This window comes from Cucurbita maxima, unplaced genomic scaffold (genome assembly GCF_002738345.1).
Source record: "Cucurbita maxima cultivar Rimu unplaced genomic scaffold, Cmax_1.0 Cma_Scf00028, whole genome shotgun sequence".
Taxonomy (NCBI): domain Eukaryota; kingdom Viridiplantae; phylum Streptophyta; class Magnoliopsida; order Cucurbitales; family Cucurbitaceae; genus Cucurbita; species Cucurbita maxima.
Genome location: NW_019272044.1, coordinates 1,699,660 through 1,718,035, shown reverse-complemented (window position 1 = coordinate 1,718,035; position 18,376 = coordinate 1,699,660). Strand labels below are relative to the sequence as shown.

Below are 18,376 nucleotides of genomic sequence, written 5' to 3'. Positions count from 1 at the left end.
TCACGAAGGACAAATAATAGGTTTTTGTATCCCAGTAACAACCGGTTTCACATTCGAACATTCAGATACAACTGGACCTTCACGTCCGGTATAAGTGATATCAATGTCAGATAACGTCACATCTTCACATGGATAATCAGCACTACACAAAAGCTTCACAGCAACTGCATTCCCAGCACTACCTCTAATATTCTTGAAACTCACCTTACTTATCTTGATTTTCGACGGAATCTAAAAAACATCAAATAAACACAATTTTAATGAAATTGTTTCTAATTAAAATAAAATAAAGAAAATAAAAGATTTCGTAATTCCAGTACCTTCCTGTTACATTTGTTGTATGGACAATATTCTTGATCCAAAATAATTGGATTTTGGACGTCAACCAAGACTATATCTTCATAGTGCATATCAGTAACCGATCCAGTAGCAGGAGAAGCCGGCCATGTTTTGATTCTCAGGCCATTTGTGGTACCAATTAATGTACAATTTTTGACATAAAGCCCAGCAACCGGTTCTTCAACAAGATATTGTCCTAGACTTCCTACGCTTATGCCGTGTCCAGGTCCACACGTCACGTTCGTAATTGTCACCTCTCTGCTTCCATCTCCAAGTGAGATACAATCATCACCAGTACCAATAACTGAATTGATGATGTTAACTCCATCACAACGACCCATGTGAATTCCATCACTATTAATACTAGTTCCGGGTGCATTTATAGTCACGTGGTCGAAAGTAAGATTCTTACAACCTAGGATATTGACATGAAAATTCTTGCTGTCTTTTGACGTTATGTCCCTCACAATTGAATCTTTTACAAAGCTGAACTTCAAACTCTGTAAAAAAACGATCATGCATGAGTATAAACAATAAATTAAAATTTGCAAATAGTTAATTTAAGTGTATTTACCATTGGAATTCTTGCACACTTAGGGTTTTTATGACAATCGTTTCTTTCCCAAGCTTTTTGTCCTTGTCCATCAAAAACTCCGCCACCTGTTAATGAAATTTTGTCGACATATCTGAACTGAATCCAACCATCACCTGTTATATCTACGGGTGCCATTATTGTTCCTTGCACGACAATATCAATTGGACTCTTGCAAGGACCAAGCAATGTGATTACACCTAACGTGTAAGTCTCTTTTGGAATAATTAATTTACTTTGAATCGGTGAAGCACAAGCGTCCTTCCATGCCTTGTCTAGAATCTGTTTAAAATATCGAACATAATTAGAAAAGATTTATCATCGTAAAAATATATAAACATCGATATATTTGATATTAGTTTTTACCTGAGTTATATCAGCATTAGGCTTAGCACCGTATGTTGTCACGTCAAAAACTCCATCACTTGATTGAGCTGTTTTTATAGAAACGTATAATAATAATACGAACGATAGAGTTATCGACTTCATGTTCATACCCATCTTCTTGTTCTTCAGCTTTGTAGTTTTGTTTTTTTTTTTGTGTTGTTTTTGTTGTCTTTTTTTTGTTTTTGTTTTTGTTTTTGGAGATTGTTTGTGTGAAATGCTTGAATGTTCCATTTACAATTTGAAGTATTTATATGAAAAGGAGAGAACTTTGCTATTATTAGCTTTCTTCTTGCTCCACTTATACTTAACTAATTGTGCTATTCTTTCGTATGATTAAGCATTTACCTCACTAAATTCTATTCCATAAATAACAACTTTTAAAATATGGGTCAAGGTCGGACTTACATAAATTTATAACCCTAAGTATTAATCCCATTTTTCAAACATCCACTTATTCGGTTGTTCATTTGACTCAATAATCTAACCTATTTAGACTATTCAATTCAAATTAAGATTGAATTAATTTTTTTTCGATTTAGATCGTGTTAAATTTACGAGTTGACATTTTTCTAGTCGAGACATCCAGACGAACTCGTAGAGTTACAACCCAACTCAACCTTACCGTAAAGTTTAACATCTACCAATAAAGTTTAAATTAAAGAAATTAATTAGATTAATATAATCCACCTAACTGCGCCCTCATTTGATAACACTCCCCTTTAAAATTTATGATATAACATATAGTTTATTGTTTAGTTTTATAAATGCTTCATATTTAATTTAATGTAATTAACATTCCTACTTACTCGATGCATAAAACAAAAGGATTGTGTCGTGTCTCCTAATAACTTACCTAAACCCTAAACTCAATTAGGTTCATTAACCACTTCCTTACAAATTACTATTCTTTTTATATTTTATCCTATCATCCTTCATGTTTTCGTTTTTTAATATAATTACAAGAATACCCAAAAATTTCGTCTTTATTACACAATATTACTCTTTTGACCTCACTGTATGCAAAGGTCTAAATCCATCATTAATGGATATTGTCATCTCTGAAATTTTCGTCAAAATTTTTAAAATGCGTCTGCTAGAGACAGGTTTTCACACCCTTTATAAAGAATGCTTTGTTCCCCTCTCCACCCCATTCGAGGCCTAGCGTCCTTGCTAGCACACCACTCTGTGTGTGGCTCTAGAGTCATTTGTAACAACTCCAAACTAAGAGAGATTATCCTTTTTGGACTTTTTGTTTATGAGTTTCGCTCAAGGTTTTTAAAACGTGTCTGATACGGAGAGGTTTCCACACCCTTGATAAAGAATGTTTCGTTTCCCTCTCCAATCGATGTGAGATCTCACGACGCATATTATATTAATAACTAAAATCTTATAAAAATCAAATATCAAACATTCACAAGTCACACTGATATCAGTTACAAACATCAAATATTCTACATTTTCATAATAATCTTAAAAATCTAGAAGATTGTAGTTGGGTTGTACCTCTATTTTTTGGTTTGCCGAGCAAAGTCTTCCCTACTCAACGACCAGGAAACTTACCTCTAATATTTAATATAATCAATGGGTTAAATGTATAAAATATATGTTATCAATTAATAAAACATGATATTCGTGTCCATTTTCTTTTATGGCCTCTTTTTGTTTGGTCATTCAAAGTGAGATAGTAGCATTGTTTTAATATCAAAACCTTTGAAAAGATTGAGGAGGGCATTGTTGGTTTCAACCATATGCCATCAATATACCATCAAAATCAAAATGGTAGTGGTCGCTTATTCATTTTTAACTTACATTATATTGATTTCTTTCCTATTTGTCTACCAAGTTTGAATCTCACATGATTAACTTGTTCGTGGAGTTAGAATAACTATTGCACAATTGCTGTCTTACGACCCGAAATTTTCTACCTAATTTAAGGTCGCTACTGTATACGTACATAAATATTGAATGCGGAAGACTTCATTTAAATTCCATAAAACATAACCTTTATCTTAAAACACAGCCATGGACTTACGTGTTTCGAAAACATCTTTAAAACGATACTACAAAAGATTAAATAAAACAAATCAGTAAAAAACATCCTATTCTAGCATAAGTCTAAGAAAATAAATACCACTATCCTATGCATGTGCCATGGTCTCGGGTTGCGATGTCGTCGTTAGCCGTACAGGAACGCCTTGCATGAACCTGAAAAATGTAGTAGCACATGGCTTGAGTATTTAACAAATACTCAGTAAGTGACTCCACTATTGGGGTTAAATGCAACAATCACATGCAAACGAGATGATGAGACCTATCTTTCATTCTGTCTTCGTACAGTGTTGTTCTAACAGGTAATTTGGACGTGCACCATATACTCTACACACAGCCCATACATGCGAGCATGGGCTCACCAGTTAGTTCACACACCGTTGGGCCACTTTTCTTGTCCGGCGAGCATACTCTAGGAGCTCCTTAGGCCGAACACCCGTTAGAACTAGTCGCCGTCACGACAGCGCTATGCAAACATAACGATCGTTGTCCTGCCGTTGGATGTACGCGTGCGTACCCTCGTGATGGAATAGGGGTATCCCCCAAATGCATGAGCACACACATAATGCATGAGGTCCCCAATATTTATACTTTTATCATTAATGAATATAACCCTGCTATCATCTTTCATGCTTAACATGTTATTTCTTATTTTAAGTCTACATATCATACATAATCTTAACGGGGTTACATTTCATTTCATTTGTCGTGATATCATGTCGTTCATAACATGCTGTACACATACAATTTAGAAAACATAACATACGCTCCATGCTTTTAACATGTCATTTCATTACGTGCAATTCATACAACAATTACCTCAATGGTCACACAAAGCAATCTAAACATGACACATCACATCACACTATATCATATCATAAATATTGAGTATCATAAACACTTCGTGGTCATATCGTTCCCTAACTTATCATAGCCTTAACGTTCTTATACCTATCACAGTCATATCGTTACGTGAACGTACCTTAGTCATATCATCACAGGAACGTATCCTAACGCTATCGTTCTATCAATCTATCACAAACATATCCCTTTCTACCCGTATCCTAACCATATTCTTTCATCAATCTCTCCTATCCATAGCACTCCGGTATGTAACCTAACCTTAACGTTTCATGAACGCATCTTACTCCTATCGTTACATTTCGTTTTGTGCCTCCTTCTCGTATCCTATCTCAATCATATCCTTGAACACATCGTAGCACAATTATTATCATACAATTCACATATTATAACATAACATAATCATAATATAAGCATACCGATTCACAGATAATTCACACATATCAGTATATATGACACGTGCAGAACCACAGGCACGTGTCAACATCAAATATAACCATGCCGATAGTAAGGTCACTTACTTGGTTAGCTTAAATCGTTGTCGGGAGTGTATCTTTAATGAAAGTTCGATTCCGCTCTTTGAAATTCAAGTCAACCTATGTGAGCCCATGACATCAGTTTCAAGTTTGAACCCTATAAAATTATCTCTAATCTACATTGGTCCATGGTTAAAAGTCTTGAAATGTTGTATATATAATGCTATTTTCACTAAATATCTTATATTCTATTATTACTCTTGTAGAGAATAGATGGTTAATGGACAAAATTTAATGGAGTTTCTTGTCCTTTATACTTCCTTAATTTTCCCTCATAACTTTTGCTGTGTAAATAGATTTTCATTCTCTTAACAAACATTACTCTTCAATATTTATTTTCTTCCCTCCTCGTTTTTTTTATTGTGTAATTAGATTTTCATTCTCTAAACAGACATTACTCCTACTCAATATTTATTTTCTAAACATATATTATTGGCCAATTTTAATTGATTGTTGGCCTAATCTTACAGATTTATATAACTGCCAACAAAAATATGATTAATTGGATACATGAAAATAAGATTTGATTATTACATGATCTTGTAAAATATTGGATAAAAGAAAGAAAATCTGATTTTAAATTAATTTCTTATAACCATATCGGTAAAAGAAAAAGAAATTTGAGATAGGATTTTACAGTAACAATAGACCAAAATCTCTAAATATCTGCGTCCCTTAAAATTCTTAAATCTGACATTTTTTTTTTGTTGGACTACATGTGATATTGTGCCATGGGTTGCGGTAGCTGGAGGAGGGATGTAGGTAAGTTTAGTTTTTTTTTTTTTTTTTTTTCATTTTTTTTATTATTTTAAGTAATCTTTTTATTATTTATTTATGAATTATTATTATTACTATTATTTTGAGATTTTTTTTAATTGTTTATTATTATTATAATTATTATTATTTTGGGCTATTACAAACTGGGACGCTCCCTAGGCCGGACACCCGTTAGAATTAGTAACCGTCACGGTAGCGCTATGCAAAACAAAACGATCGTTGTCCTGCCATTGGATGTACGCGTTCGTACCCTTGTGATGGAACAGGGGAATCCTCTTAAATGCATAAGCACACATAATCCATGAGGTCCCCACATTTCTACTCTTATCATAAATGAATATAACCCTGCTATCATCTTTCATGCTTAACATGTCATTTCTCATTTTTCAGTCTACGTATCTCATACATAATCCTAACGGGTTATATTTCATTTCATTTATCGTGATATCATGTCATTCATAACATGTTGTACACATACAATTTAGAAAACATAGCTCCATGCTTTTAACATGTTGTTTCATAACGTGCAATTCATACAACAATTACCTCAATGATCACACATAACAATCTAAAAATAACATATCACATCACAATATATAGTATCATAAACATGTCATATCGTAAACACTTCGTGGTTATATCGTTCCCTAACTTATCATAACCTTAACGTTCTTATACCTATCACACTCATATCGTTACGTGAACGTACCTCAGTCATATCATCACAGAAACGTATCCTAACGCTATCGTTCTAACAATCTATCACAAACCTATCCCTTTCTACCCATATCTTAACCATATTCTTTCATCAATCTCCCTTATCTATAACACTCCGGTATGTAACCTAACCTTAACGTTTTATGAACGTATCTTGCTACTATCTTTAAATTTCTTTTTGCGCATCATTCTCGTATCCTATCTCAAACATATCCTCGAACACATCGTACCATAATTATTATCATACAATCCACATGTTATAACATAACATAGACATAATACAAGCATACCGATTCAGTGATAATTCGCACATATCAGTATAGATGACACTTGCAGAACCACAGACACGTGTCAACATCAAATATAACCATGCGATAGTTGTTGAAACTAATAATAGCTAATAATAGAATTTGAATTAGTTACGGAAGAGAAGGAGGAGGTGAATTCAAATTCATCCACAAAATCATCCACAAAAATCTCCACAAAAATCTCAACCAATTCCGAGAATCCCCTATAAAAGGTCCTCCCTCCCCATCACTCAAATCACTCCTCCTCTCAATCTCAATTCAGTTTTCTGTTGTCACCAACAACTGGTATCAGAGCGATCTTGCAGCAGCAAAAATGGCAGCAGAAAAACAAGTTGAGAACTACGTTCAGCCCGCCATCCCGAGGTTCGACGGTCACTATGATCATTGGGCGATGTTGATGGAAAATTTTCTCAGATCAAAGGAGTTCTTTGATATGGTGGAAACAGGTTATGAAGAGCCAAATGAAGGCGAGGTACTCTCAGCTGATCGACAGCAACTGTTGGCAGCATCGAAGTTGAAGGACCTGAAGGTCAAGAACTATTTATTTCAGTCCATTGATAGGACTATCTTGGAAACAATGCTTCAGAAGAAGACATCCAAAGAAATTTGAGACTCTATGAGGAGGAAGTATCAAGGCTCAACGAGAGTAAAACGTGCTCAACTACAGGCTGTTAGGAGAGACTTTGAAATTCTCCAAATGCAAAAGGGAGAAACAGTGAATGATTATATTGGCAAGGTTATAAGTCTTGCAAGTAAAATGAGGATGCATGGTGGTTCAATCACAGATGTTGCGATCGTAGAAAAGATTTTGCGATCACTAACACCAAAGTTCGATTACATTGTATGTTCTATCGAAGAAGCAAACAATGTCGAGGAAATGCAAATAGATGAACTCCAAAGCTCCCTGTTAGTACATGAGCAGAGGCTCAATCGTACAAGTGCAATAGAGGAGATGACAACCTTAAAGATATCCACACCAAGTGAAATTTCAAGCTCTAGAGGTAGAGGGCAAAGAAGAGACAAAGGTCGTGAGAGAGGCAGTCGAGAAAGAAGTGGAGATGTTGGCAGGTCAGCAGGCCTAGTCAGAAACGATTATGACAACAAAGGAAAGAGACACTTTGACAAGTCTAAGGTGGAATGTTACAGATGTGGACGCCTTGGACATTACAAAAATGAATGCTATACCAGGCTCCAAAAGGAGAAAAGAAATCAATCCAATTTTATGGAGAGAAGAGAAGAAGAAACATTATTAATGTCATTCCATGCTATGAAGGTTGCAGATCAAGGTGTATGGGTCGTAGACTCTAGATGCAGCAATCATATGACGGGTTGTAAGGAATTCTTCTCAACTTTAGATGAAAATTTTCATACTACGGTCTCTCTTGGCAACAATTCATCTCTCCAAGTGATGGGGAAAGGAACCGTAGATATCAAAACTAGAAATGGCTTTGTAGAGTCTATTTCTAATGTATTCTACATTCCTGATCTGAAGGCCAACTTACTTAGTATCGGTCAGTTACAAGAAAAGGGGTATGTGATCACATTCCAAAATGATGAATGTGAAATTTATGACTCCAAAAGAGGATCGATTGCTAAGATGAAGATGACCACCAACCGTCTATATCCGTTGACGTTAAATATCGTTGCCAAAAGTTTGATGGTGAAGAAAGAAGATACCACTTGGCTTTGGCATTTTAGGTATGGTCATCTACACTTCAAAGGATTAAAGACGTTGTCCTCAAAGAAGATGGTAACTGGGTTGCCAGATATTACTCCACCAACGGAAATTTGCGAGAGTTGTGTAGTAGCAAAACATGAAAGAAACTTTTTTCCATCCGGAAAATCAAGAAGAGCTCAAGCAATTTTGGAGTTGATTCATTCAGACATATGTGGTCCCATCTCTCCTGCATCAAATGGTAACAAGAAATATTTCATGACCCTCATCGATGATTTTAGTCGAAAAACATGGACTTATTTCTTGCACGCCAAATCAGAAGCCTTTGACTGCTTCAAAAAATTTTGTGCTACTATGAAAACCAAAATTGGAAGAAGAGTCAAGATTTTAAGAACTGACAGAGGTGGAGAATTCTGCTCAAAAGAGTTTATTCAATTTTGTGAAGAGAAGAGCATACAGAGGCAATTAACAACAGCATATACACCACAACAAAATGGTGTGGCCGAAAGGAAAAACAGGACCATTCTGAACATGGTTCGAAGTTTACTAAATAAAGAAGAAGTCCCGAAGGAATTCTGGCCAGAAGCTGTTGTGTGGTCCGTTCACATTCTCAATCGCAGCCCTACCTTTTCTGTTAGAGATATGACTCCACAAGAAGCATGGAGCGGAAGAAAACCTGCAGTAGACCACTTTAGAATCTTTGGGTGCATAGCATATGCACACGTTCCTGATGAGAAAAGGAAGAAACTTGAGGACAAGAGTTCGAAGTGTGTGTTCCTTGGAGTAAGCGAGACCTCTAAGGCATACAAGCTCTCGATCCTTTGACAAAGAAGGTGGTGGTGAGTCGTGATGTAGTCTTTGACGAAAATAAGACTTGGACATGGGAAGAAAAGATCACTGTGAATCAGCAGATTCCTGTAGATCTTGAAGAAGAACAAACTGAAGCTTCTATTCAGCCTCACTATGAGCATGGAGAGAGCTCATCACAAGCTCAACAAGAAGAACCAGTAGAAGAAGATTATGATCATAATCTAAGACATCCAAGAACAAGAAAAAAACCAAACTGGATGATTGATTATGAGATGGATTATGAATCAAGTGATAGTGGTTATTTCGCATTCTTTATGGATAGTGATCCAATTGTCTATGAAGAAGCAGTAAAAGAGAAGAAATGGAACGAAGCTATGGATAGTGAAATCAAATCCATAGAGAAGAACAAGACTTGGGAGCTCACTGATCTTCCTAGAGGGCAGAAAACCATCGGAGTAAAATGGGTTTTCAAAACCAAGTTGAATGAAAACGGTGAGGTGGATAAGTACAAGGCGCGACTTGTTGCAAAAGGATACAAGCAAAAGTATGGAATTGATTATAAGGAGGTATTTGCACCAGTGGCACGTCAAGACACTATCAGGCCCGTATGAACATACGTTGTATGTGAAAACTGAAAAGGGAGGTAACATTATCATTATTTGCTTATACGTTGATGATTTAATATTTACTGGCAATAATGAAGAAATGTTTGAATTTTTTAAGAAGAGCATGATGAAGGAATTTGAAATGACAGATCTTGGCTTGATGAGATATTTTCTTGGAGTAGAAGTTACTCAAACTCCCGCAGGTAACTTTATCTGTCAGAAGAAGTATGCTCAAGAATTACTTGAAAGATTTAAATTGGATGAGCGCACATTTGGAACTCCATCAGAATTGGGTTTAAAGTTGCACAAGGACATTGACGGGCGAGAGGTTGATAATAGGTACTTCAAACAAATTGTGGGAAGTTTGATGTACCTAACTTCAACAAGACCAGACATCATGTATGCGTTTAGTATGATAAGTCGTTACATGGAGCATCCAATGGAAAAACATCTCAATGCAGCAAGAAGGATACTTCGTTATGTGAGAGGAACCTCTGATTTGGGGGTATTCTACAAAAAAGGAGATGATTTGAAGATAGTTGGCTATACAGATAGCGACTATGCAGGTGATATAGACGATCGTAAAAGTACTTCAGGAAGTATTTTCTTGATGAGTTCAGGAGCTATTTGCTGGTCTTTAAAGAAGCAACCTATTGTAACACTCTCAACGACAGAAGCAGAATTTGTGGCAGCAGCAGCATGCTCGTGCCAAGCAATTTGGTTAAGAAAAATGCTTGAAATTCTTAATCAGAAGCAACCAAGTACGACGGTTATATATTGTGATAATATGTCAACTATTAAGTTGTCTAAAAATCCTGTGTTGCATGGAAGGAGCAAGCACATCGATGTTCGATTTCATTTCTTGCGTGATTTGTGTAAAGAAGGCATTATTGAACTCAACTTTTGTCGAAGTGATGAACAAATCGCAGACTTATTCACAAATCCCTTGAAACAACCATTGTTCGAGAAGCTCAGAAGAAAGATGGGGATATGCAGAATCCAAGATGTATATCAAGAAGATGAAATGAAGTCCTAAACTGATTTACGCAGAATTCAGTTTAAGGGAGGGTGTTGAAACTAATAATAGCTAATAATAGAATTTGAATTAGATACGGAAGAGAAGGAGGAGGTGAATTCAAATTCATCCACAAAATCATCCACAAAAATCTCAACCAATTCCGAGAATCCCCCTATAAAAGGACCTCCCTCCCCATCACTCAAATCACTCCTCCTCTCAATCTCAATTCAGTTTTCTGTTGTCACCAACAATAGTAAGGCCACTTACCTGGCTAGCTTAAGTCGTTGTCACGAATATATCTTTAATGAAAGTTTGATTCCGTCCTTTGAAATCTGAGTCAACCTATGTGAGCCCATGACCTCATAACATTATCTCTAAATATCTTATTTTCTATTATTACTGCTGTAGTGAATATATTGTTACTTGACAAAATTGAATGGAGTTTCTTGTCCTCTACTACTTCCGATTTTATTTTTAAATTTTGTTCACCCTATTTCTGATTGTATAAATAAATTTTCATTCTCTCTTCTCAGTGTTTATTTTCTAAAGACATATTATTGTCGAATTTTAATAGAATGTTTACCTAATCTTACATATTTATATAACTGCCAACAAAAATCTAATTAATTGGATAAGGAAAAATTAGATCTCATTATTACATGATCTGGTAAATATTGGATAAAGAAAATAAAATCTATCATAATTTCTTATAATGATAACTATAAAGAAAAAGGAAATATGAGATAGGATTATCGTAACATTTGACCAACATCTCTAAATCTGCCATCTATTATACTATTATACTATTATACGTATGTTGAAAGCCATTTTACTTTTTTTCTCAGACAATTGTTGTTTTTCTTGTTTCTTTCTGCCCTAACTATTACTCTAGCTTAAGGATAGGTTGAGGAGCGATAATGGTGGGAAGGGAGGAGAGGTTATTAGAGATAAGTGGGAAATGTTTTTATTTATTTATTTATTTATTATTATTATTATCGTTATTTATTTTTTTTATTATTTATTTTTTTTATTTTGTTTGAGCTATTACATTATATACCTCTAAAAGAAATTTTCATTCCAGAAAGTGTTTTAATTTGTAATAACTCGGGTCCTTATTGTAAGGGTTCTTTGTTAAGTCTTGAAGTACAACTAAAGAAAAATTCTTAACAAGTATACCCTAATCCATATGAGTCATAAACATTTATTTGCATGCATAAAACTTTCTTTAAGTCTATTACTTGGTATTCATAAAATCTTTGTTTTCTTATAACCTGTCTTAACGGATAGTTATGTATTTTAAATCTTAATTCATACTCCAAAGTTTTTATAATTTCCTAAAATCTTTCATACTTACCCTTAATATCATAAATAAGTCTCATAGTATTTTGAGTCTTCTAGGATCTTGAAAACGTCATAGAATTTTCATAAGGGTCTCTTGGTCATTTACGACCCCAAATCTTGGTTTAATTTTTCAACATATTTCAATGGCCTTATAACTTTGTGTAATCCCATTACATCATGACATAAGACTCCTCATCAAATTTCATGTCATTTAGAGGTCACTTTGGTCATAAATTAGTGGTACATATTTATAGGGGCATTTTAGTCATTTTGCACCTATACTTGGTTTAGCTATTTTTCATAACCTAATTGTCACAAAATTTAGTACATAACATTACCATGCCATATTGAGCCTTCTTCTAAAATTTCATTGGCAACATAATTCATTTAAGATTTGTGGCTCAGTCACTCCATTGAAATAAATGTTCATGTTACTCAATATGAATAGTTCCTCATTCACTATGATTCTATCTACTTCATCAATAGTTTTACTAGTTTCTACTTTACATTGTTCTCGAAATCAGATTCTCGAAACTTAGCTAAAGGTTCACTAATGGACCTTTTTGTCCATACATCCTAAAAATCTCATTTTAAAATACCGGATCTCCACCTACACAAGAAAATTGTTGATAAAACTCCAAAATGACACTTTCTTTTGATCCAATTTTTTTTTCTCTCTCCTTATCATTAAAGAAAGACACAAAAAAAAAAAAAAAAAAAATGGGTAGAAATATTCTCGAGAATTTCTCTTAAGATTCGAACTCATAGCTGATGATAGAACTAGAATAGATATTTTACCGATAGCTAATGATAGAACTAGAATAGATATTTTTTGTTTCCTACTCACACGCGCTCATATCTTTTCTTCTCGATCAATCTCTAATTCTAATCTTCCTCCCCAATCAGATATCATGGTGCCGATATAGACCAAAATTTCGTTACAGTCCAATTCGACCGATAATAGATACCGGAACTTTGCAATATTTAACTGATCACAATTCTGTATAGTCCATTTACTATAGACGTTCCTAGAGAATTCATTAGAGGAATGTTTCCAATTAAAATTGTTAGTTCTCTATATTTTTAATATTTAAAAAGAAAGAAAAAAAATTATTTTCCTTTCCTCGTTATTGTCCGTATTTGTATTGTTTGTAAGTGCCCACTTGATTTAGTTCATCATTAATGTCTCATCTTTGTAGATAAATTCCATATACAAATTTGCCTATTTTCCCATACAAAATCAAGAAACTTGTATTACTTTTCTCTTTCGGCTACCCACCCCAATTCTAGTAAATTTTTGGAGTTAAAATCATGACATGAAACTGGTTAAAAACTTCACCCTAACCTAATGCAAATTGAATGCACTGGAAAAATTGATCGGTAATTTTCTACAACAATTTGTTTATGTTGAGCTTCTTGAGTGCATTCGTGTACCTAAGGAGGATTACCACAAAACTTCTAGTTGATTTCGAGACAATGTCTCACTCTAATTCTCAGTGTATCCCCCACCCAAGTCCATCTTAAATCATGGTTTCTTAAATTTAAGGTATCTTGACAATCTCATACCCCTCTCCATTACCTTTAAAATTTTGGCCATCATCGTAATGCCCTCATCCAACCTGTGGCTCGATACTTTTAAATCACATCATAACTTCCATAATTGTTGTTTAATTTTATTTTTTTTTTTTTTTTTTTCAACTGGTATTTGTTAGACGAACACGACTCTCCACAATGGTATGATATTGTCCACTTTGAGCGTAAGCTCTCATGGCTTTGCTTTGGGCTTCCCCAAAAGGCCTCACCCAATGGAGTTAGTATTCCTCACTTATAAACCCATGATCATTCCCTAAATCAGCCGGATGTGGGACTTACTTTCATCATCCAACACCTCCCCTCGAACAAAGCACGCCTCCCCTTAATCGAGGCTCGACTTCTTTGGAGTCTTAGTCATTTTTGACTGCCTTCGTACCTTTGAGGAGACTTGACTCCTTTTGGAGTCCTTTGTTCGACATTTAAGGATTTGCCAATCTATTGGCACGGCTAAGTTTAGGGCATGACTCTGATACCATGTTAGACGAACACGACTCTCCACTATGGTATGATATTGTCCACTTTGAGCGTAAGCTCTCNCACGGCTAAGTTTAGGGCATGGCTCTGATACTTTGTTAGACGAACACGACTCTCCACAATGGTATGATATTGTCCACTTTGAGCGTAAGCTCTCATGGCTTTGCTTTGGGCTTCCCCAAAAGGCCTCACCCAATGGAGTTAGTATTCCTCACTTATAAACCCATGATCATTCCCTAAATCAGCCGGATGTGGGACTTACTTTCATCATCCAACACCTCCCCTCGAACAAAGCACGCCTCCCCTTAATCGAGGCTCGACTTCTTTGGAGTCTTAGTCATTTTTGACTGCCTTCGTACCTTTGAGGAGACTTGACTCCTTTTGGAGTCCTTTGTTCGACATTTAAGGATTTGCCAATCTATTGGCACGGCTAAGTTTAGGGCATGACTCTGATACCATGTTAGACGAACACGACTCTCCACTATGGTATGATATTGTCCACTTTGAGCGTAAGCTCTCATGGCTTTGCTTTGGGCTTCCCCAAAAGGCCTCACCCAATGGAGTTAGTATTTCTCACTTATAAACTCATGATCATTCCCTAAATCAGCCGGATGTGGGACTTACTTTCATCATCCAACAGTATTAAGGCAGGAAAGTTTTCTATGTCTCATTACTTCCAAAACTCAGCTTCCATTAAAGGCACTTATGTCATTCATCAATCAATTTAAGTATACACGTTTCAAACTTTTATGATCTTAACTCAATTTTTTTCTTACTGATACTTTAATTGCATCTTTACATACTTCAAGTTATAAAATTTTCTTTCAAATACTACCATCCTTAATATCTATAGCATACTATAAGATATGGTAATTTATCAAGCTTCCTGAGTCATTTTCATTTCATTTTAAATTACTTACACGTCACTATACGTTGGTGCATTCCTTTCCATATCTATGATCATCACACTAAGTAATTTATCTATGTTCGAGACGTCTAACCAAATCATATGGCATTCCTTAGCAAAATTATTTTCACGCATATACTAACATTTAGTAGCTTACTAAAACTATAGCTACCCATTCACAGTACAAACCACAGTAAATCTAAACATCATCAATACAACAATTTACATTCACATTCCATGCAAGGTAAAACTTAACATATTCTACATTATAATAAATATAGAATTAAGCTAACAATAATGCAGTTAATTATGATACAGTCATTAGTGTAAAAATTCAACTATGAGTTGTATTTTATAATGACCAAGCAATAATAACATATGCAATCAACAACATTTTATTTTCTTATCTTATGCAAGTCATACCTGACGGAGACGGGGCATCGATGGTGGGACCATGGAACATGTCAAGCCTACATCATAGGCCAGTCTACAAAATCTGTAACCTGGCTCTAATACCAACTGACCCGAAATTTTCTACTTAATTTAAGGTCACTACTGTATACGTACCATAAACATTGAATGCGGAAGACTTCATTTAAATTCCATAAAACATAACCTTTATTTTAAAACACAACCATGGACTTACGTGTTTCGAAAACATCTTTAAAACGACACAACAAAAGACTAAATAAAATAAATAAGCGTTTAAGTTAAAAACATCCTATTCTAGCCTAAGTCTAAGAAAATAAATACCATTATCCTATGCATGTGCCATGGTCTTGAGTTGCGATGCCGTCGTCAGCCGGTAATGCCTTGCCTTAACCTAAAAAATGTAGTAGCATATGGTTTGAGTATTTAGAGAAATACTCAGTAAGTGACCCCACTATTGGGGTTCAATGCAAGAACATGCGAATGCAATGACGGGACCTATCCTTTCAATCTATTTTCCTACGGTACTGTCCTAACGGGTAATTTGGACGTGTACCATATACTCTACACACAACCCATACGTGCGGGTATGGGCTAACCAACCGTTGGGCCACCTTACTTGTTAGGCGAGCATACACTAAGACGTTCCCTAGGCCGGACACCCGTTAGAACTAATAACCGTCACGGCAGCGCTATGCAAAATATAACGATCGTTGTTCTGCCATTGGATGTACGCGTCCGTACTCTCATGATGGAATAGGGGAATCCCTCTAAATGCATGAGGTCCCCAACATTTCTACTTTTATCATTAATGAATACAACCCTGTCATTATCTTTCATGCTTAACATGTCATTTCTCATTTTTCAGTCTACGTATCATACATAATCATAACGAGGTTACATTTCATTTCATTTATCGTGATATCATGTCATTCATAACATGTTGTATACATACAATTTAGAAAACATAACATAACACTCCATACTCTTAACATGTCGTTTCATAACGTGCAATTCATACAACAATTACCTCGATGATCACATAAAACAATCTAAAAATAATATATCACATCACAATATATCGTATCATAAACATGTCATATCGTAAACACTTCGTGGTCGTATCGTTCTCTAACTTATCATAGTCTTAACGTTCTTATACCGATCACAATCATATCATTGCGTGAACGTACCTTAGTCATATCATCACAGGAACGTATCCTAACGTTATCGTTCTATCAATCTATCACAAACCTATCCCTTTCTACCCATATCCTAACCATATTCTTTCATCAATCTCCCCTATCCATAGCACTCCAGTATGTAACCTAACATTAACGTTTCATGAACATATTTTACTCCTATCGTTAGATTTCATTTTGTGCATCATTCTAGTATTCTATCTCAAACATATCCTTGAACACATCGTACCATAATTATTATCATACAATCTACATATTATAACATAACATAAACATAATATAAGCATATCGATTCACAGATAATTTACACATATCAGTATATATGACACGTGCAGAACCACAAGCACGTGTCAACATCAAATATAACCATGCTGATACTAAGGCCACTTACCTGACTAGCTTAAGTCGTTGTCACGAATAGGGTTTAGGGTTTAGGGTTTAGTTTGATTCCGTCCTTTGAAATCGGAGTCAACCTATGTGAGCCCATGACATTAGTTTCAAGTTTGAACTCTATAACATTATCTCTCATCTACGTTGGTCTATTGTTAAAAGTCTTAAAATGTTATATATATATATATATATATATATATATATATATAAAATGTTATTACCATTGTAGGGAATATATTGTTACTGACAAAATTTAATGGAGTTTCTTATCCACTAGTACTTCCGATTTTATTTTTAAATTTTGTTCATCAAATCTTTCTTCAATCTTCCCTCCTTCTGATTGTATAAATAGATTTTCATTCTCTACACAGTATAAAGAATGTTTCTAAATAGATATTATTGTCCAATTTTAATGATTGTTTGCATAATCTTACAGATTTATATAGCTGACAACAAAAATCTAATTAATTGGATAAGAAAAAAATGTGTAAAATATTGGATAAAGGAAAGAAGATCTATCCTAATTTCTTATAATAATAACTATAGGAAAAGGAAATATGAGATCGAATTTTACCGTAATAACTAACCAAAATCTCTAAACATCCTAATTTCTTATAACAATAACTATAGGAAAAAGAAACCTGAGATAGGATTTTACCCGTAATAACTAACCAAAATCTCCTTAAAGCCATTTTACTTTATTCTCAAATCTGACCATTTTTATTTTTTCTGTTTGTTTTTTCCTGTTACTCTCGCATAAGGATAGGTTGAGGAGAGATAATTGTGTGAATGAGAGGTTAGTGGAGAGAACCGAAAGGTTTTATTTATTTATTTATTCATTATTATTATTTATTTAACTATATTTTTTATAATTATTTTTATTTTATTTTATTTTATTTTTGGGCTATTTTTAACTTCGCCCTCATTTGATAACACTCCCCTTTAAAATTTATGATATAACATAGAGTTTATTGTTTGGTTTTATAAATGCTTTATATTTAATTTAATGTAATTAACATTCCTACTTAATTTATAAAACAAAAGGATTTGTCCATTTTATGTGTTGTGTCTCCTAATAACTTACCTAAACTCAATTAGGTTCATTAACCACTTCCTTAAAAATTACTATTCTTTTTTAATTAAAAATTACAAGAATACTCGTAAATTTCGTCTTTACTTAAAAAATATTTATATTTTATCGATAAATTTGTCTTTACTATACAATATTACTCTTTTGACCTCTCATATTATTCACGGTATGCAAAAGTCCAATTCCATCACTGGCAGATATTGTCCTCTTTGAAATTTCCGTCAAATTTTTTAAAATGCGTCTGCTAAGGAGAGGTTTTCACACCCTTTATAAAAA

At 34.5% G+C, this 18,376-nt stretch overlaps 1 protein-coding gene across 1 annotated transcript; it reads right to left on the bottom strand.

Annotated features, from left to right (window-relative positions):
• LOC111500183 (exopolygalacturonase-like) lies at positions 1–1,464 on the bottom strand. The gene is made up of 4 exons (XM_023151836.1): positions 1,298–1,464; positions 914–1,213; positions 321–839; positions 1–231 (listed from the first exon to the last, which is right to left on the bottom strand). The coding sequence occupies exons 1-4, from the start codon at positions 1,430–1,432 to the stop codon at positions 1–3; spliced, it is 1,185 nt and encodes a 394-aa protein (XP_023007604.1). The 5' UTR covers positions 1,433–1,464.
• Positions 1,465–18,376: the final 16,912 nt, after the last annotated feature.